Source organism: Dermacentor variabilis, chromosome 3 (assembly GCF_050947875.1).
Source record: "Dermacentor variabilis isolate Ectoservices chromosome 3, ASM5094787v1, whole genome shotgun sequence".
Taxonomy (NCBI): domain Eukaryota; kingdom Metazoa; phylum Arthropoda; class Arachnida; order Ixodida; family Ixodidae; genus Dermacentor; species Dermacentor variabilis.
The window spans coordinates 130,994,019-131,015,732 of NC_134570.1; the positions used below are offsets into that span (position 1 = coordinate 130,994,019).

The 21,714-nt window shown below is 45.4% G+C and overlaps 1 protein-coding gene across 1 annotated transcript in view; it reads left to right on the forward strand.

Moving 5' to 3' along the window:
* LOC142574757 (signal peptide peptidase-like 2A) overlaps positions 1 to 21,073 on the forward strand; it is a 68,776-nt gene extending 47,703 nt beyond the window's left edge. Inside the window, exons 6-15 of the mRNA XM_075683774.1 lie at positions 376 to 468; positions 1,004 to 1,173; positions 3,744 to 3,840; positions 4,876 to 5,074; positions 9,990 to 10,064; positions 10,894 to 11,050; positions 11,751 to 11,828; positions 14,314 to 14,468; positions 19,234 to 19,423; positions 20,629 to 21,073. Of these exons, the coding sequence (XP_075539889.1) occupies positions 376 to 468; positions 1,004 to 1,173; positions 3,744 to 3,840; positions 4,876 to 5,074; positions 9,990 to 10,064; positions 10,894 to 11,050; positions 11,751 to 11,828; positions 14,314 to 14,468; positions 19,234 to 19,423; positions 20,629 to 21,059 (1,645 nt within the window). The 3' untranslated portion in view covers positions 21,060 to 21,073. The remainder of the gene's footprint in view (positions 1 to 375; positions 469 to 1,003; positions 1,174 to 3,743; positions 3,841 to 4,875; positions 5,075 to 9,989; positions 10,065 to 10,893; positions 11,051 to 11,750; positions 11,829 to 14,313; positions 14,469 to 19,233; positions 19,424 to 20,628) is intronic.
* The last annotated feature ends 641 nt before the right edge of the window (positions 21,074 to 21,714 follow it).

Sequence of the window (21,714 nt, forward strand, 5' to 3'; positions counted from 1 at the left end):
AATCCCAAGTACAAAAAAAAATAATAATATCCTGGCATTTTTAGAATATTAAGGCGTGCCATAGTGAGAGACTCCGGATTAATTTTAACCGCCTGATGTTCTTTAGTGTGCTCCTAAACCTAAGTACCGGAGAGTTTTCTCATTTCGCCCCCATTCAACTGCGGCTGCCGCGGACTGGATGGAAGCCGCGGCCTCAACCTTAGGAGCACAAAGCCATAAGCACTAAGCAACAACAGTGGTTACAAGCACTAGTTATAGTGAATGACATGAGAAAAAGAATGGTTTTGAAGAAGTAACATTGCGCTCGATCAACTCATATAGCAAGTGTTTGAAACTGCTGCGTTGAGTACGCCGACCACCCATTCTTTCTCGCAGGTACTATCCCAAGCCGTCGGCGCCTACCACACTCAAAAGGCCGAAGAAGATTAGTAAGAGCCTGCGGAGGCCAAGCGAACCAGACAGAAAGAAGTAAGCGTTAGAGTTGCTTCATACTTCGCAAATTTGTTCGCCATACGATCAGTCAACTAGCCCATGATACAAAAAACTAACAAGTCTTATCTATCTCATATTTGCAATGTACACGTATACATCAGTGTTCTCCTTCGGACTTCAGCGACGAGTCAAGAGTGTCACTCATTTGTGAAGCAGGCTGCGCTGTAAGCGAAAGCTGTGCTGTCCGATTGGAGACCCTTTCAAACACTATCATTTTATGTTCTTTCGGCGCGTTTCAATAGAATGCCACTTACTGATCCAGCAGAATGCCACTTACTGAACCTTAAGGGAACGTCCAGCGCCCAGGAGCGTTTCGGTTCAAAGCTGATGGCGCCGTTCACGATTCAGCGGTCGACGTAAGCAAGTGACGTTAGAGTATTCGTGGGGCAAAAAATTAACGTCTTTGTCGCTACGTACAGTGGTAGTTAGCGTAACAATATAGCAATAAAGGTTCTAATGAAACGCGACAGAAAACACAGCAGGGATGCACCTCCGCCGCACTGCAACGCAGGAAGGCGACCGTGTCGGTTGGCGTGCCCCCAGAACAGTCGGACTTCACGGAGAGCATGGCCGACATGGAGGAAGAGTTTACGGTGCCCCTCTCTCCGAAGCTGGTCGTTATGTTCGTCATGCACATGAGCGTCATGCTGCTCATGCTCTACTACTTCTATCGATATCTTGGTAAGAACATCGCCACCCGATTGCGATCGTTGCCGTTGCGCGTTGCTACAAAAGCATACGGCACCGATCCGAATTTAGCAGTGCGGTCGCGAAAGAACTACTGCAGTGTGAGATAATAATAGCGTGGCTGGTGCGAGTCGTGCTTCGTGGAAGGCATGAAGCGCTAGCTCTCCTCCAACTCAAAATTTGTTGTTCAGATACGTATGTAAACGGCGAAAAAGCTTTAATTGGACAGCAAGAAATTTCATTACGACGCAATTTGTTTCCCCTGTTAGGAAAACCTAGATTCGTAACAGGTACAATTTTGATTTAAGTTTTGCAGCGTTTACGAAACTGTCAAATTAAATATTTATCAATAAATGTGAACTAACATATGCTAACTCTGGACCAAATGAGATATCGTAATCCCGTAAACCGAATAAATATGTTAGACCGTATAAAGCGGACAGACATTATGTATTAAGAGCTTCCACGTAATTAATACAATTTCTGTGTAGGTTGTCGAAAAAACATATTCATGCATTAAAGCTAAATTCCGAGTAAATAATATCAATGTCATCCGGTTTCCGAAGGAATACAGTCTCTAGCCGTTTAGTAAACAAAATGTTAGTAATAAAACAACTTGTTCCCTGCAATCGGTGATGCATTTTGCTTTATCTTTTCAGTGCAGCAAGTTCCATCAAATTCGGTGCAAAAACAACATTCTCATTCAAGTGCATTTAGATAGCAGCTCCTGACGCAAAACTTTCTCTTATCTAGGCCCTTCTTTTTTTACCACACCACAAACATGCACAACCACAAACATGTAGCAGACCATGTGTTGTGTCTATGTGCGCGCTCGCGGACGTGCGTCCCTGTGCGTGCTGCGTGTAGATAATACGTGCCGATGAATTACTATAAGGCGCATACGCTGGCTAGAGTGAATACCAAAGAATTAAATGCGTCCCACAGACGGGCATATCTTTGACGTACGCGTGTTTTCACAGCAGCTTTTTCTGAACAAAGCCGCGCAGATAACTCTGGCAATACCTATGTCATCTTGAAGGCAGCAGCGTATACACAGTGGTGACACTGGAGGATGGCTTTCCGGTCTCGCGTATGCTGTCGCCTACGCTACGCTTCTTGCCGTTTAAGGTTGCTGGCGCGCCGTGCATTCGGCGGTCGCGTGGTAAAATTATGGCGTGATCTGCGTTAGCCTGAAGTGCGCTTCAACGGCGAAAATGGGCAATGTCTAGTGCTCCTTAGTCTTTACTGTAGAATTTTTATTACCCGCAGATTTCTTCCTGAGCTTTAATGGCGAAAGCAAAGGTATGGACACTCCAGGCACATTTCTGCCGTCGCCGTCGCCCTCGGCATCGCCGTGATGTTCGTTCCCTGTAAAGTCCAAGGGCGATAACACCGCGCGTCGTACACTGTATGCGCGAGTGAAAGCGCACGAAGGAAGGGGGGCGATAGCTGCTCAATGTGGTGCGCGCTCAGAACGAAAGGGGAGTACAAACGCTCCCTCCTTCATCTTCCCTTGCGCGAAAGGCCGTGAGGGAGGGATGGAGGACGGCGTTCTGCTGGGGCAGCAACTGCGTATTTCGTGGCCGGGCGTAAGGCGAATTGACGATCACGGCTCAATCTCACGTTCGATAGGGAGGAAAGCTGTAAGGCAGCGCGGAAAGGAGGGGCCGGCTTCGACTCCGCACCCAAGTGCATACTTTGCGCGGCTGCGCGCGCCGTATCTTCAAAGGGATCTGCACACATCTCATATCTTTGTGCGCGCAGTGTTTTCGCCACTTTTGCGTCCAAGCGATAGATAGCATGAAGGTCACTTCACTCGCTGCTGCTGCCGCGCTTGAACAAGCGTTTTGACAGCGTGTGTGCGCGCTCATCGAGTGTGATTTGTTCATGTTCGCTTGTGGCGCTCTCACACCGCGCTTGATAATTCAGTTACCAAGCGAATGTGTCCAATTTGAGACGGCCGATAAAACTACTATCCTTACTTCGTGTAGCGGTTTACTAATCTGCTATCGCAATCGATGCTCTGCCTCTCGGCCAAAACTGCGACAGTTATTGGTTAAAACGGTAAAGTAGTCAATTTATGTGCTCGTGTGTGACCATTGTGTTACCTTTGCTTAGAAGCTCGTGAAATTTTCTTTCGAGACAAGTTTAATGACCTGAATTCACAGAGCAAGCGCAACATATTCCTTGGGGTGGGCAGCGCAACCCGGACGAAGGACAAACGGAAGTGGACGATACTATAGTGCATACGAGCGCTGGTATCGTCTACTTATTGTTGTCCTTCGCCCGGATTGCCCACCCCAAGGTATATGTTGACTGACCTAATTCATTAATTTAGGCTTAGTGTCAGGCATCAGTACACGAGCTTAAACATGTCGAGAGCAATTCTATTGCAAAAATCTGGTAACCGCCTTCGACAAGTCAACCGTCTAATGTTTCCTGGCTTCGAGTAACATATCCCCCATTAATCAGCGGCCTTTCTGATCAGCGGTTCCGTTAATACTCAGAAATGTGCTCGCAAATGCTGTCGTAGCAATCCCCTTACATATCGGTGTGTCATGCAGTGTACTTCATTGTCGTCCTCTTCGCGTTGGCATCGGCGGCAGCTCTGATCTCCTGCCTGGAACCTCTCGTCAGCCGAATCAACATCGGGACGTCGAAGTATGTGGTCGTTTTTCGTATAGCGGCGACAGTGCCCCAAAAGACTTTGTTTCACAGGAGCCGTCAACGTCGGATAGCAAGCATAATGTATTGAATCATAGGAGCGCACGCAGCTGTTTTCTGCATTTAGCTCCGTTATTCTCCTCCTACTTTATAATGTTTATCCAGACACTTTATTTGCCAGGTTGTGTTGATGGTGAACAAGCAGACAGTAGTTAAACTGTTGTTCACCGAACGAACTCTCTATTTGGCGAACTTGTGCCCCGAAAGAAGAGTAACATTCCGACCACGAAATGTTGGTGACGAACACAATCGTAGGTCGCCGAATCCTTATCTACATGTCAAGTGCGTCGGTTATCTATGCATGACTTATTGTACATTGCATTGTGATCACTGATGCTCATGTACGTTCCAGAATGCACAGCACTATACACATCGCTCATGCATTCTGATTAGACGAGATTAGACCAGACGAGAATAACCCACTACATTCGAGTGAGTTCAGAAGCATGTAGGCGCGCCTAAATACCGAGCGATAACTCTGTAACAGTGGTTAGCCGGTGAAACTCGATCACCGGAGAAAGGCAAACAATGCACGTATGTCAATATTACAACACTGTGAAAAAATTTAGGTACCCGCCAATATGATGCAATTTTGCGTCATTTTGCAGTAATGCCTATAGGTAGCCGAGCCTGTCGAACCATGGCGACACAGAATTCAATGCATCGCTACTGAGAGCTATCAAAACAAAGCGAAGCGATTATACCAAAATACCGTTCTAGTGTTAGCACTGCAAGGAGTTGCGAAGAAAGTTCATAAAATGTAATGCTAGAATCGAAATGTTTAAGGTGCCCTGATGTTGCCCGTGTAGGTGTGTTCACTGGTTGTCTCAGCGCACTCAACTTTTCCTTCCAGGAGAGTGGTTTTCCTACTCTCGTGTGCGGTAAATGCTGGTGCGTGTACCATGTCAGCAGGCACGTTGTTGCTATCAGTTTATTCATTCATCATGCATTCTACTCACTCTTGTCTTCCAGGGTTCCCAATAAGTTCCCAACTTGCTTCCAGACGCCCATGGAGGTCAGGCAGGTGGCGCTGCTGGCGTTTGGTATCTTCGTGGCCATATCCTGGTTCTTACTGCGACGCAACGACACATTCGGCTGGATTCTGCAAGACGTGCTGGGCATCGCATTCTGCATAAACATGCTCAAGAGCTTCCACCTTCCCAACTTGAAGGTACACACCAACGTTACAGTTGAGCATGTAAATGCGTCAGCAAAGGGGGGTTATTTCATCTGGTCACAACAGTCGATGCGAAGTGCAAGACCCACTTGGTCCGTGTATCCGGGTCACCCATGGCCAATCTACACTAATCACCCTCGACAATCGTGTCTTCAATACAAAACATTCGCAACCACTCCTCCGTGCGCACAATCAATTTACAGTAAAATATGTCACGGCCACATTACTTTTCCAGATGAAAAATGGAAAGTTACCTACCAATATAAGGGTCAGGTAAGGAGACAAAACCTCTCCAGTGCTATCCACGGCGTGCTTAGAAGTATTCAAGCTATTAGACTGGGAAGGCTTAGGAGTGAGAGTCAATGGGGATTATTTCAAGAACCTTCGGTTGGCAGATTGGGTTGTCCTGTTCAGCAACCCTGGAAATGAGATCGTACAAATGATTGTGGCCCTTAACTGATATTGAATATTATTCTGCAGAAGACAAAGGTAATGTTCAATAGCCTGGCAAGGGAACACGAATTCATGGTCGTTAGTCAGCCTCTAGAGTCTATGCAGGAATACGTTTATCTAGGTCAATTACTCGCAGCGGACCCTCTCCATGAGAAAGAAACCTACAGAAGAATAAGAACTGGTTGTGTTGCCAACGGCAGGCTTACCAAAACCTGAGTGGGAGCTAATCACTGTACGTTAGGAAGAAAAATGTACATTCGTTACATTCTATATATACCGGTGCTAACATATGAGGCAGAAACTTGGAGGTTAACAAAAAAGCTCTAGAACAAGCAAACGACCGCGAAAGGAGCGATGGAACGGGTAATGTTAGGCATAACGTTAGGAGACAGGCAGAGAGCGGTACGGATGAGACAGGCAGCGGGGACAGCCCATATCCTAGTTGACATTACGAGAAAATAATGGAGCTGGGCAGGCAATGTATTGCCTAGGGCAGATAACTGGTGGGCCATTAGAGTTGCATAATGGGTGAGAAAGAAGGGAAGCGCAGTCAAGGACGGCAGAAAACTAGGTGCGCGCTGATGAAAAATTGGAATCACCTAGCGCAAGACAGGGTTAATTAGAGATTGCTGGCAGAGGCCTTCGTCCTGCAATTCGCATAAATAAGTGTTGATGATGATGATGATGATGATGATGATGATGATGATGATCAAAGGCTGCAGATTCTTTCACTTCTCTCACCCAGCAAAGAAAACCATGTGCTTTTAAACAGTTCGGTGCAGGAAGAAACATGATGGCATTTGGAACGTGAACAGGACTAAAAAATATATGTTATGGAAATATTCCTTTATCTTGAGATATTTTTTATGGAACGCACATGTGGCAGTAGCTAATGTTCAAAGGATAGCTTAATCATCGGGAGATGCGGACATTGCCTGCATGACATATTGCAATTTTCAGGTGGCTACTTTAGAGAACTCACTCATTACTGTTTTAAATACTCAAATACAGGGATCAGGAAACACTTATTCAACATACGCGTAGTAGGAAACGTTGCCGATTTGTCGTAGAGACTGCTGTATACATGTGAGCCAAATGTCGTAATGCCTGAAGCAGGCACTTTGCAATAACGCTTCAAAACATTAAAAAAACTCGCTATCTCTTCCGCAATGTCGTCATGCAGCGTCATCGCAAGCCGCTGGGCCCACCCACGCTAATGGCTAGTTTCGTGACTGCGAGAACGTTCGCAGCAATATATATTCGCTAATCTTGAGTTAAATAATGGAAGCGTATATGGGTCATCATCATCAGCAGCAGCAGCCCGGCTGCGCCCACTGCAGGTAAATTGCCTCTCCCATACCTCTCGAACTGCCCCGATCATGTCCTAATTGTGGCCATGTTGTCCTTGCAGACTTCTCAATCTTATCCGCCTACCTAACTTTCTGCTACCCCCTGCTATGCTTCCCTTCTTTTGGAATCCAGTCCGTAACCTTTAATAACAATTGGTTACCTTCGCTCCTCATTACATGTCCTGCCCATGCCCATTTCTTTTTCTTGATTTCAACTAAGATGTCATTAACTCACGTTTGTTCCCTCACCCAATCTGCTCTCTTCCTATCCCCCTTAACGTTACACCCATCATTCTTCTTTCCACAGCTCGTCGCGTCGTCCTCAATTTAAGTAGAACCCTTTTCGTAAGCGTCCAGGCTTCTGCCCCATAGATGAGTACTGGTAAGACACAGCTGTTACACACTGCTCTCTTGAGTGATAATGGCAACCTGCTGTTCGTGATCTGAGAATGCCTGCCAAACGCACCCCAGCCCATTCTTATTCTTCTGATTATTTCAGTCTCTTGATCCGGATCCGCAATCACTATCTTCCCTGAGTAGACCTATTTCCTTACAACTTCTAGTGCCTCGCTACCTATCGTAAACTGCTGTTCTCTTCCGAGACTGTTAAACATTACTTTAATTTTCTCCAGATTAATTTTTAGACCTACCCTCTGCTTTGCCTGTCCAGGTCAGGGAGCATGCATTGCAATGGGTCCCCTGAGTTACTAAGCAAGGCAATATCATCAGCGAATCGCAAGGTACTGAGAAATTCTCCATTAACTCATATCCCCAATTCTTCCAAATGCAGGTCTCTGAGTACCTCCTGTACACACGCTGTGAATAGCATTGGAGAGATCGTATCTCCCTGCCTGACGCCTTGGTTTATTGAGATTTTTTTGCTTGATTTATGGAGGACTGCGGTGGCTGTGGAGCCGATATAGATATCTTTGAGTACATTTACGTACGGCTCGTCTACACCCTGATTCCGTAATGCCTGCATGACTTCTGAGGTTTCGACTGAATCAAACACTTTCTCGTAATCAATGAAAGCTATATATAAGGGTTGGTTATATTCCGAACATTTCTCTATCACTTGACTGATAGTGTGAATATGGTCTATTGTTGAGTAGCATTTACCAAATACCGCCTGGTCCTTCGGTTGACAGAAGTCTAAGGTGTTCCTGATTCTATTTGCAATTAGCTTAGTAAATACTTAGTAAATGCATGTGTATCCAATCTCAAACAAAAAATAGGAAAACAGCGAAACATTGTCTCATTTTTGAACTGCCGTTTACACATGACAAGTGCGCGTAGTTGCGTAGGCTGCGCGTTGGCTGTGAGATAGCAGCGGTTGTGCTGCGCAGCGAATCCTGTACCGCGGCTGCCACGGGAGGCCGCGGCGAGCTTTCTCGCCGTAGGGCGCCTCGATGTCATCGCCGCCTCCCGTCGTTAGAAGAGCGGTATCGATTACATATCGAGACAATCATTTCGCCGCCGAGACGCCCAAATTTTTTTTTGGGGGGGGGAGGGGGGGCTTTGACACCGTGGTTCTTTTCTCCCTTGTAACTTCCGATGCCCTAGCGAGGACGGAAAGAGAGACAAAGGCGCTTATCGGTGCAGCAACTCCGCTCATACTTAAAGGAATCGAAAAACTTCGCGGCCAGGAATTCGTGGGACGACGGTCGTGAATAGGGAGGCCATTCTTTGATTAGTTAGAAAATTGTTTTAGGGCCCCTTTAATAACACACGCTTGAAATTTCGAATTTGAGGCCAGGCAGCAGTGAACGGGGAAGTTCGTCTGAATACTATAATCCAAGACTGGCCCAGTTTACAGACATTCGTCCTTAAAATGTGCTACGAAATACATTGGCGTTGTAGTTAGGTTTCCCAAAAGCCTGGTCTTGGCAGTTAGATACACCACACTACATTTTTTTTTTTTAGTTTTCGAGGCGGATATCTCGTATCGGATTTGTGCTGGTCTTGCAATTTCAAACTGAAGAAAAACGGCTGATTGGGCGAGTTGGTGGTTTTCTATAACGTTTAAAAACGGCGCTAAAACTCGCCGTCTGCGTCCCATCCTCTATTCTATTGTCCGGTGTACGTTTCTAGCGCTGTTTTTAAACATATTAGAATTTCGATTAAGCCGCATGACTTCATTATTACCTCTGCTGCAATGTCTCATTTGAAACGCATGTCTTGCAATTCTGTTGAAGTTAATTACTGGATGATTTGATTAGATAACTAGACATTGCAATTTCTTGTACAGGATGTTCCCGCCCCTTAAATAAAGCACTTAGAATGCTATCTGCAACATGACATGCAAGAAAATTCTATTCGAACAAATTAATCCGCGGACACTTAAGCCTTTCTTTTGAGTTGCGAATGCGAAAACATTAATGTCCAATTGAACGCCGCTGAGGTGTCTTTCGAGGTTTGCGCTGCGAGTAATCTACCATAGCGGTACGTGCTGCGCGAGCCAGCAGGCAGCAGCAGACTGTGGTGCCAACGCCGCTTGACACCGGCGTCCTGCCCGACGAGAAACAGAGGACGCAGCAGCGGCCACCAAGGCCGGCAGGCCCACGCAGCAGCTACGCAAAGCCCACGGGGGTGAGAGAGAGACGCTCCGCGCGCCCGCTTTCGAGAGCGAGGCGCGCGCTGGTGACGTGGCGTTGCAGCCAATGGGAAATTATGTGCCATTTAGCTGCTACGGACACCGGCTATTTCGCTCCAGCGGCCATTTGATGTCTTCGCAACAAAAAAGAAAAAGAAAGACGTGACCCGTCCTCGGTCACGCATTTCTACATGCATACAAATCATACTCTTGAGAATGGGCCCGTAGCAATGAAAGCACCCTCCTAGACCCGCTACCCCGCCGAATGAGTGCCGGCTGCATGCACGTCTGGCTTTGCATTGTGCTGAGAAGAGCACTGCTATACGTAGTTTCTTTTTGATAGTATCATGCGCCATGCGCGACAACTCGCCACACCTTGCCCTTGATCATGCGCCAGAGAAGCCGGTGCTACACCTAAAGATTTTGATTCCCGCGTTCAAGAGGCACTATTTTTGCTCACACCGACTCCTTCTCATGTTCTTTTACTCTTTCCCTTCTTTTTCTGCTCTTGCAGCTCCTTTCGCTGCTGCTGAGCCTGCTGCTCATCTACGACGTCTTTTTCGTGTTCATCACGCCATTTCTACGTGCGGTAAGAACACTTGGCGTTGCAGCCACAACATTTCTGTGTTCCTGTGCGGCACTAGTTCTATATTCCGCCATGCAGCTTCGTACTAGAGCGCGAAGTCATGTGAGCTTGCGTAGCTCTTGTGGGCGCGAACGCGAACGCGGGCACGAACGCGAATGAAGCCCTGTTACCACTTGTGCTCCCATTTATCGACTACGCTCTGTTCATATGGTTCAATGATGGCTAACCGGGCCAATTGGAACTTCATGTCAGCAGCTGCGAAAGTTCAATTGGCCGCAATTTAACCTGCGAGTAAAAGTGTGACCCTTAATTACTTCATATGTTATTCTACTGCGGTTCACCCTTCGAACGTAACAGCGACTTTCCTTTAACCACTTGAAGCTGGAGGCAAGGTCACGTCATTTCTAGAAATGTAGCGCTATCCTTGAAAGCTGGTAACACTGATTTATTGACTACGGCGTCCGGCACTAATTTATTGACAGGTAAAAGCAAGTCATTTACCTCACGGTAGAATTCTATGCCTAATGCGTGGTAACATTTCGCGTCACTTTATAGCACACCACTCAGACTAGTTGCTCTAGGAAACCCCGTGTATAACTTTCTTGGTGTATTCGTCGCGATATCAGCCATGAACGCCCTTTTTACTAAACAAGCGGACAAGACACTTATCCCCGTGACGCAAGATAAGTCACTAAACATGCGACGTGAACTCATTAATCCCTCGGCTGTTGGCGCACCTACGAAGCTTTGTTTCCTCCCTGGTGAACAACGTGGTAACCTTTCCGCGTCCCGCACCTAGTGCGACAATCCATCTTTTTCCAACGGCGTGCAGAATCGCGAGAGCGTGATGGTCGAGGTGGCCAAAGGAGGCAGCGTCATGGAGACGCTGCCCATGGTCATCAAATTTCCTCGGATCGTGCGAGGCCCCTACCAGAAATGCTTCCTGCTCAAATTCTCCATCCTGGGTCTCGGTGACATCTTGGCACCAGGCGAGTAACTTCAGTTGGAGAGAAAAACAACAGGCTATGCACCCGTTGCTCGCTACACGAACCTTTTTAGCATTGCGCCCCCCACGAATGCCGCCTCTGCGGCCGGCAACCCAGTACGCGACCACGTGTTAGGCTGCGGCAAGCCATTACCACTTGGAGATAGCAGTGAGTTTCCCGAAGACAGTGTTAGTGTGGAGCGTACTTGGCGATCTATAAAACAGACATTACATGCGCACGCGACAACGGATGCAAGTGAATGTGCGCAATCGAATTTCTCGGAGACGCTCCGCTGAGAAGTTCATCTGTAGAGCCTTGTTTTTTCTTCTTTCTTTTTCAAGTGAGAGGTGTTGGCGCGCCGATATGTCTGTTGTACGCTGACACATGTCGTCGGAATCCGGCTTTCGCTCGCTCATGTCCAGTTTTAATTTGGTAGCTCAGAACCGGTACGTCACGGAATCGCGGCAAGCGGATAAAAAATGTTACAAATCCAAAGCTTCCTATGAAGACCAGGGCTTCGCAATCAGGGAAGGGACAAGCTGCTTTTTCTTACAGGGAGAGTAGTGGATAGATGAGAAAGTAACTGCCTAACAAAGATGACAGCATTCACGCTATAATCATTGCATATCAAGCAATAACAGTAATAAATGTTCGCTTGTTTGCGGTGTTTAGCCACAGTCTGCTTTCTTATGTTTCATCGCAGGTCTCCTTTTGTCCTACTGCCACGCATTCGATCTTCTTGCCCTTGGAAAAAAATTCTACTTTTACATTTCGAGCGCTTGTAAGTAGTGGGAACATTCCTAAACACTGCCACGTGTGGCGTTGTCGCAGCTGTGACTTTGATTGATTGTCGCAAACATATACTAGTTTGATATATCGTTGTATACAACGCTTTGTAGATGTTGAGCAAAACGAGAACAAGGTGAAAGCAGGAGCCAACGTTTCGACAAGTGGACTTGTCTTTTGCAAGGTCTTGAAGCACCGCCTTGAAGAAGACAAGGCCACTAGTCCAAACGTTGGCTCCTGCTTTCACCTTGTTCTTGTTTTGCTTGTCGTCTTGAATTTCCATCTGCCACATTCCCCGTGTTTTTCCTGGAATTTGTCGATGTGTATGACATGTACGTGAAACAATATCGTCTGTTTGATTTGATATAGACTGATATAGACTGATGACACTCTTCTTAACCATGCATAGTGGAGCACTGGCTGCAAGATAACGTTATTTTTCACAAGTACACAAGCAGCTGTTACGATCTCTTTTGGTTGTCGATACACCAAGGTTAACAAAAAGCTGACACGTGAAATGCGCCTACAAAATGGTGAAAATGCTTATACGTCGTCGCAGCTTGAACCATCTTTCTTGATATTAGGGCGCACTTGAGGAAAGCAATATTTTGGGGGGGTTGGCATGCTTTTCGTCAGATTACCTCTCTTTCCGACTTACTCTTCCCAGAAAGGCAGACTTTGTGTACTAAGTGATTACGAGAATAAGAAATAATGGCATCATGTGCGCTCCCTGTTTTTCGGCAAAAAACAAAATAGGTAGTGTGTGTTCTAAGGTTAAAAATAAGTTCGAAAGAAAGGATGATGCAAAGAATGAATTTCGCGTCAGACATCCGAGTAAGAACCAATTTGTTGATTGCGTGAAAAACGTTGTTTATCAGATTCCTAGACGTGTGGTCAGGTATACGTATGGCAGACTTCGAGATGCATCAACACGAGGCTAATGGAACACTTATCTAGTCTGAAAGGTCGCCCTGGTACGCATTTGGCTATGCATTGTCAAGAACACGATTGCTCACCGTGTCTTAGTAGCACCGTAATTTTGTACAGGCATAAGAATCAAACCGCGAGAGAAATGGTGGAAGCGCACGGGATTGAAAAACAAAAGGAAAATGCATCAGCCATCCTTCTGTTTCATTGCTGGATAAAGAAAATTGGCTGTTGTCATCACATCTATAACGTATTTTCGTCGTAAGTGTTTGTTACATGCGCCTTGAAGTTTTTATGTTGACCGCATGGTTTTGGTCCACGGCATTTTATCTCAAGAGTTATACGCGCTATAGGCGTGCTCTGTTTGACTAGATCGCGCAGACCTGTGGGTACTTAAGCAGGAAGTTTTTCGAAAATAAAACCATCTGTTAGAAAGTGCTCGTCCTTGAGTGGCCCCTCTTCTTTGTCCATGTCTGTTTGCGCACAAAAAGTTTTTAAATAATGCATGTGCGCTTGCTTGCGACAGCCGTGGGAACCACAGAAGGCTCGGCACAAATATGTCGCGTTTATTGTTCAAGAACAACCAAGCAAATACTGTGCAGCAAATTTTACGCGTTTGAAAGAATAAATCATTAAAGCAAGGCGTACGGAAGGGCCTCTGAACGTAGACCTACACTATTGCTCAAAAGACAGGTGGCTTATAGACATCGCTTTGATTAAATGCAATGAACAAATCGAAGCAAAACGACACACCTGAAAGTCGATTACTGTAATTTCGGTGCCACTTGCGACGTCATCCAACATGGCTGCGCTTGCAGATATTTACTCTGCACAGAGTTTGTGTCAGTTCGCAGTAAGCTTCAGATTGATAAGTATTCGCCGACATGGTCAACGAGTGGTTACAAAGTTGAAGAACATATTACTGACAAGGCATTGATCATTTACAGGGAAGGTGATAGCTTACTAGTGCCAGTAAATTATAAGTTTCGCGGAAGATTAGAGGCCGCAAACCAAACTTTGGAAAGAGCAAATGACTGACTTTTTCGCAGTAGTCACTACAGCTGTTCGCAAGTAATTTTGTCTTGTTAACAAAAACGTGCTTACTCGCATTGCCGCCTACTTCGTGTAATAGCCTAAAGATGTACTGGTAGTATATCTAAATACGTAAAAGTAGATGGTTTAATTAAAGAGGCCTTCCTCTGATAGACCCATTGAAGTTTTTGTTCCCTTTCTTTCTTGCGCGCAAAATAAGTCTTGGCCCTTTTTTAACCCAATATCTAGATCTAGAGAAAACAGTTTGACTATTTCACGCGAAATATAGTAGGCCCGATCTGCCATACGCAGCGTTCTTCACCATGGAAACTACGCGCATGTATGGCATTCTGGTGTCTCCCAGAAAGCAGCAAGTCAACAGTGGGATGTGAGCTGCCGTGAAGGCAAACATTGCAGTACTTTCCAGGCATACGGTGACACAGTGAATTCCAGAGGAGAGCATGAGCCGTAATCGAACAAGCTGCCCCTACATGGATTTTTCACTTGTCCTGTTTCTGCAGCCTACGGCTTGGGCATGGTGGCCACCTTCGCCGCGCTGGAGCTGATGCACAACGCGCAGCCGGCGCTGCTCTACCTCGTGCCCTTCACCATCATCCCCACGGTGACCACGGCTTGGTTCAAGGGTCACCTGTTCGCCATATGGAACGGAGTCAAGGTGCTCCGTAGCATTCCGACTTTAGTTTCGATCGTACGACATGTCTCACCACAGCGTCGTTTATTTGCATAGTGCGACGACATAGTTGCTGCTATAAGTATAGGGGACTGACTTGGAAAAAATTGAGCAGACTCAACTCCAGATGACACTTGCGTAGTGCGAACCATGCTTGATTTGCTAGGAAATAGTTGTTAGGAATCATATCGGAGTTCTGCAGCAGACGGTTAATGATTTTGCGACCTGCGTATCCTACAGACCATTCTGTCTGTAGAGGGTATGCCAGCTAGCGTTATCCAAACTGTTCAAATAAAAAAGGCCTCGCGAAAACACGGTGCAGGATAAGATTTTAAGACCTACGGTGTTCGGTCGTCCGACTTTGAGGACCGAGCGCCGTATATCTAATAACTGCGCCTTCAGCCGCGTACCGTTTCCTTTTTTTTTCGTTACGTCAGTTTACGTCAGTCAGTTACGTCAGTCAGTTTGCCTAATGTTAGCTGGGACCCATGGTATGTGTACATATATATATATATATATATATATATATATATATATATATATATATATATATATATGTGTGTGTGTGTGTGTGTGTGTGTGTGTGTGTGTGTGTGTGTGTGTGTGTGTGTGTGTGTGTGTGTGTCTGTGTGTGTGTGTGTGTGTGTCTGTGTGTGTGTGTGTGTGTGTGTGTGTGTGTGTGAACTTGTAGGTTGAGGATGCACGTAGGTAAAAATACGATGCTTTATTTCCTATATTTCTCTCGTGGTCTTGCCTTCGTCAGGGAATACATGAAACGGTAAGGTGTTGTGCTTAAATACGTACACGACATAGCGGGCCCTCCCTATGCGCTTATCCACTGCCAATACACATAATTGCTGTATGGAGCTTGCACTCGTAACAAATCAACCGTGCATGTAAAAAAAAAATGCGCAACGGGACGGTTGTAACAGATTCGCAGAGCAACACTATATACAACAAAAACATGGTTTACAGAAAAAATGACACGTGGTTAAAACGGCAGAAAAAGAAAGAAAATGCCAGTTTCTTATGGCAACACATTAATTTATCGACCACTCGATGCACCGGCGCACTGAACATGGCAAATCAGTTCTGCGAAAATGGGAATGCAGGAAGAAGTTTCATGGGTAGGGAAAAATTGTCATTCAGCCAAGTGTGGCATTTCTAGAAATAATTTATTTTAATGTTTAGTACAGAAATTTAGTGTTTTGCATCGAATGGTCCGGGTTACACTTTCTAACATGAACCCACGCAAAATTTACCTGTTTACTGTTTACTGTTTACAAATTTACCCAAAGGTTTTACCTGTAGCTTCATGCTCCTCCAATATGGACTACAATTTTTGTTTTTCAAGAAATGCATATTTACAGGAAAATGGCAACTCTCACGGCAAACCAGCAGCTGGCAATGCATCCTGTCTGGGTTCATAATCTTAAGTAGCTCATGGCTCAAGAAATTCCGGTAATATAGCAAGCATTGCTTTTCAGGAGTGTTTTGCTCGAGATGTCGGTGGACGCTGTCGCAGTACCGAATTAGTACGAAGGCTCATGCCGCCGGAACGCCCTAGCAACGCGCTGCTCATTCGGAAACGCCGATAGTGGCGAAGTGGGACCCCCATAGAACAGCGTGCGCCAAGTCCTAGCGAGGGTACATGATGGCAACTTAATCCGTGCGTATAATCACCCAATGTCTCTTTGCGTGCACCGGAGTGGGGCTCGGAGGCCCCTTTGGGCGAGTAACGTGCACTATAATCGGTCGTTGCTCAATATGGAGCTTGCGGATGAACCATAACCAGTACACATAGTGTACACAATGACAAATTCAAGCAGTACGTGTATACGCATACCAGTGACCTATACAGACAGCGATAGGGGCATCGCTTGTGCTTTCGTATATATCTCGCTCAAGCATATGAGGAGCCCCCAGAATTTTTTTGCATATATTAAGGAGATAACAAACCTACCCGTGGTACTAACATTCCAGACCTTATACTCACCAACACTCCTGAAACGATTGAATCCGTAATTCATCTAAACGGCTTTAGTGATCACGATCTACTTCAGGTAACAATCAGTGTTCCACTACCTTTTTCAGGGATCTCAAAGAAAATAATACGTGATTATAACAAAGCAAACTACTCTAAAATAAACGATGAACTTGACGTATTTTTCAACCGCACGCTACTTCCTTCTTTTTATAATCGCTCGGTGGAAGATAACTGGGTATGTTTCAAGAATAAAATGTCTGCTCTAATTAAAAAATATATCCCGTTGATCTCGATAACAAATGACAAAACAAATCCTTGGTTTACTAATGCCCTACGTAAGCTCAGGAATAAAAAGAAACGTCTGTACAATACCGCTAAACGCGTCAATAATGCTCCTTCGTGGGAAAGGTACAGGATTTGTTTAAAAACGTACTGCTCCGCCTTAGCTGCAGCTAAAGATATATATTTCTTCACAGATTTACCTTCTATCTTGCATTCGAATCCGAAAAAGTTTTGGCGAGTTATATCACCTGACCGTGACTCAAACCGGATAGCCTTACATAGCGATACAAATACTCCTCTCTCTGACAATGAATGCCGCTCTGCGTTTATTACGTTTTTTTTCGTCGATTTTCAGCCGCGAGGATCATACCAATGTACCTGATGTTGCTGATTATGACTGGCAATTCATAGAAAGTATTGAAATCTCGGTGGAGGGAATTGCATGTCTTATTAATAATTTGAAGTTATCTACTTCATCTGGTATTGATAATATTAATTCCAGGATATTGAAAAATACCATTTCTATATCCAGTAACATTCTGTACCATATATTCAAGCGGTCTTTGTCATCGGGACAGCTGCCCAATGACTGTGATATGGCCAAAATTATACCCATATTTAAATCTGGGAATAAAAAGTCCCCGGAAAATTACCGTCCAATTTCATTGACCTGCATTTGCTGCAAGATGCTCGAACATATAATTGCTTCTCATATTTATAATCAGCTAGAGTCCAATAATTTCTTTTTTCGCCATCAACATGGTTTCAGGAAAGGATTATCATGTGAGACACAGTTACTCGAATTCACGACTGACCTGCACCTTAACATGAACAATAGCCAGCAGACCGATTGCATTTTTCTTGACTTTTCCAAAGCATTTGATCGTGTAGCTCATTGTCGCCTTATTGCAAAATTAACTGCACTTCGAATTGACTCCTTCACTCTAACATGACTTCGTAATTTTCTTTCGAATCGTCAACAGTTCACAGTAGTTAACAATATCGCTTCGTCTCCTACTTACGTTACTTCTGGTGTGCCTCAGGGCAGCGTTTTGGGCCCTTTACTCTTCCTAATTTACCTAAATGATTTGCCACTTAATGTTTCTTCTCGCTTACGTATTTTCGCTGACGACTGCATTATTTACAGATCAATTAACAGTACTGACGACCACCTGGCCCTTCAAAATTACCTTAGCCTAATTCATAATTGGTGTAGCACCTGGTTAACGGCTTTAAATGTATCAAAATGTCAGGTAATTTCTTTTAGTCGTAAGCGTGACAACCCACATTTTTTATACAACGTCAATAATAAAGAATTGTTACATACAGTATCGTATAAATATTTGGGTGTTCACCTAACCGAAAACCTCTCCTGGACAGACCACATTGCAGCCGTTTGCGCAAAAGCTTCAAGGACATTAGGTTACCTACGTCGTAATCTGGGTAATTCACCTTCCAACATTCGCAAATTGGCTTATCAGACATTTGTTCGTCCACAGCTCGAGTATGCATCATTCATTTGGTCCCCGCATCCTACATATTTAATCTACATGCTTGAATCAGTCCAAAACCGAGCTGCCCGTTTCATTACACGTAATTATAGCCATCACTCCAGCGTAACGCAAATGAAACTCGATCATTCCATACAGCCTTTAGTTCTTCGCCGTAATATCGCTCTGTTATCCTTGTTTCACAAATATGTTTACAATGCCACACAATCCACACTACATATCCAGATCGCCTCGAACACGTCTCGCCGATTAAATAACCACTTCAGTTTTGCGCGCATATACGGTACGACACATGCTTTTAACTTTTCCGCGCTCCCTACGGCCATTCGCTTGTGGAACAATCTGCCTGATCACATTGCTTCCGAGTCAGATCAAGAAAAATTTCGTCATCTCCTACACGAGCATTTTTCATAGTAGCACTTACAAATCCCTTTATCTTGTTTCTTACACTTGGCAATGTGCTTTGAACTTCTTGTGATTTTTTTTATTGATGCATTGCTATCTCGCTCCTATGAATTGCTATTTTATGCTGCGTCACGTGTTCACTTGTATGCCCTGTGTATATTATAGCTTTTTGCGTCTGTTTCCCTAAATATCCCTTCAAGAATTGTACTCCCTGATATGGTTCATTTTTCGTGTATTTTACTTTATAGTATTAGTACCTTACGTTGAGTTTTAGTCGTGTTATTTCCTTAAGTGTACCTTTGTGGCCTTTCATTACTTCAGTTGTTCCTTTTGCATGTTTTTGGTAGTAATGTTGATGAGCCCTGCATTGAGGCGTATCTTTTGTATTACACTTTAGAAGGCTGTTTACTCTTTCTTTTCCCCCTTGATTTTGTACCCCCCTTACACAATGCCCCCATATGGCCTGTAAGGTATTTTAAATAAATAAATAAATAAATAAATAAATAAATCAAAGTGAAGCACCACCACCTAATCTTTGGCACACTGCCTTCATGCACTCCGTCAGTTGCCGGACAGCTCCTCGAGGCAGCAGGCGAGCGACGAGTCGAAGAACCCGACGCCACGCTCAAGTCCAGGAAACCGTGAAGTCGCGGCTACCAGTTCTACGGCTAAGCTGATTCCGGACGACGAGGAAGGCACCGTAAATGGCGCTGGGAAGCAGCAGAAGTGCATGTCGAAGACATCGGAGGACCCAGGTGAACGAAAGGAACCGAGCGGGGACCGATAGGGTGCATCGGTTTCAAACGCGGATTGAGAACCGGGAGAACGCGAAAGAGAAAGAAATAGAAAAAAGTTTATTTTTCTTGGAATAAATTTCTTTCAGACGGTGTCTTCCGCGTCTTCCAGGCGATGTCCTCGGTCCGGAACGCCAGTGGCAAAGCCCTGAGCTTGTGCTCGCCACACAGTATTCAGAGCAGCGTTTTCACAGTTCTGTGTCCCGACAGCTCAGAATAACAGCTGAGTTTTAATAATGTGCGACTCACAAGTGGCATGCAGAATGTATCTACATGGCAACATACAACAAGTTGCCCTTAAAATCATAGGCGACACATTGAAAAATCATGCAATTTTATTGTGTCCTGGCCACGAGAGTATATCGGGAAACGAACAGGCACACATTATAGCGCGAGGCTTTATTAACCGAGCTGGAGATACAACGATCAAAAAGACCATCCCCTACTGATTCGCAATATACTACAGCACCAACAATGAACCGACAACAGTAGGTCCTACCACACAAACTACTTAATGTGAAGGAGGCGCAGAGATATAGAACAAGTCAGACGCATACCTACGTATATTTAGGTCGACAGCATAACTAAACACAGCCTTGTGGAAGTACTCGTGTCCGTGGTGCGTGTTCTGGGCGTCATTGCCTCACGTAACATGGGAGTACGCCAAGAGACCTCATAGTATTCACATTTGGTGCTCAACTTGCTAAGGGAGCCCTGGGAGGCCATCCTCGCTCTTGCTGACCCCGAGACCCGGACGGTCCTCTTGGATCAAGCTGGGCGGGTCGGGATGGCCACTGGAGCCTTGGAATAGGGACCCACCCTGCACCACTCCCTTCCCTTCTCTCTTTTTTTTTGTCAATAAATGTTTATTTCTCCTCCTCAGTTCCGACATCAAGACTTAATTGTCCATGTGGAAGGAGCAAGCGCGCAAACTGGTTGGGTATCAGCGCAATGACCGTGCACACTTGCCTAGAGAGAGAACTTAACCTTCTCGTTAAAGGATGGAACAAACATCCCTTGCGGCAGCTGCACCTAATAGCTGCAAGTGACATATAATCCACTGATTCTCCTAGAATATAAAGAGACGAAAATCAATCGATATTTTATTTCAAAAGCAGTGCATAACGTGTCTCACTAAGGGCAATTTTCTTTATCCCGTAACCCAGGAGGCGAAGGAGGCTCCTCCAAAAACGGAAGCCTTTCAGGCCACGAAGGCGAACCACTCAGGTACGGCTATGGTCACAACATCGCCAGTGGCTTCGACCACGCCACCGTCGCGTTCCGTCACCGTGGCGTTCCTGGTATGGAGCTGGAGGCATCCAAGATTGTTCCGGTGCGACAATCCGGGATGCGCGAGCCTTATGCCGACGCTGCAACTACCACGACCGAAGCGAGCTTCGAGCAAAACATGCAGTGCCTGGCCGCTTGCGTAGTAGGCGCGGCGTACAACGAGCGTCCCACGTGGCGCCCTCTGCAGGGCACCATAGAGAAGGTCGGGCCCCCATCCCACCTGGTGCTCTGCCATCAGGGAAGCAATGGTTTTCGCCGTGATCACGTGGGAAGGGTCGGGCCCACAAGCAGTCTGTTTCCCGCCTAGGTGCAAGCCGTGGACTGAACCATGCCTCGTGGGTGCACTTAGTTATAAATGATAACTGGTAATAAAAAACGTGTGAAATTTGATTTTGTGTGTCACATTTCACGCGTAAGGACACCTCCTTTAGCACCCAAAGGAACTTTGGAAATTAAGGTATTTGGCAGAAAATTCTCTGAGTACGTGAAAGTACAGACATGAGTGTCTGTGTCTTCCCTTTTACATCATTCGTCCATCTTTTGGCACAATAATACGATAAACACCAATTGAACCAAAAATTTACATTATCCAGAAAGCAACTGCGAGGACGGCATACGCAGTTTGCTGTCTACTTCGAACAGACGTCCTTTAATTTCGCTTGTGGCAGATATTATTCAGCATCTCTAGTAAGACTGCTTGCAGACGTGCGAATTGCCTGTAAGAAAAATTGCACCATTCGATTCAGACACTGGGAGGAATGTTGAAAGGAACCAAGCGAATAAAAGATAAGCGGTCATCTTCACCGAACCGAGATCTGGTCCTGAAATGCGCTACGAAATTGGGTTCCAGCAACCGCACAATATCACTGCGGTTGAAAATAGGGGAAGACCAATCGCCAGCAATTTTGGCACTAAAAAAGCTGCTTCTGTGGCACGGTTTCTTAAAAACTCGGTGCGAAAAA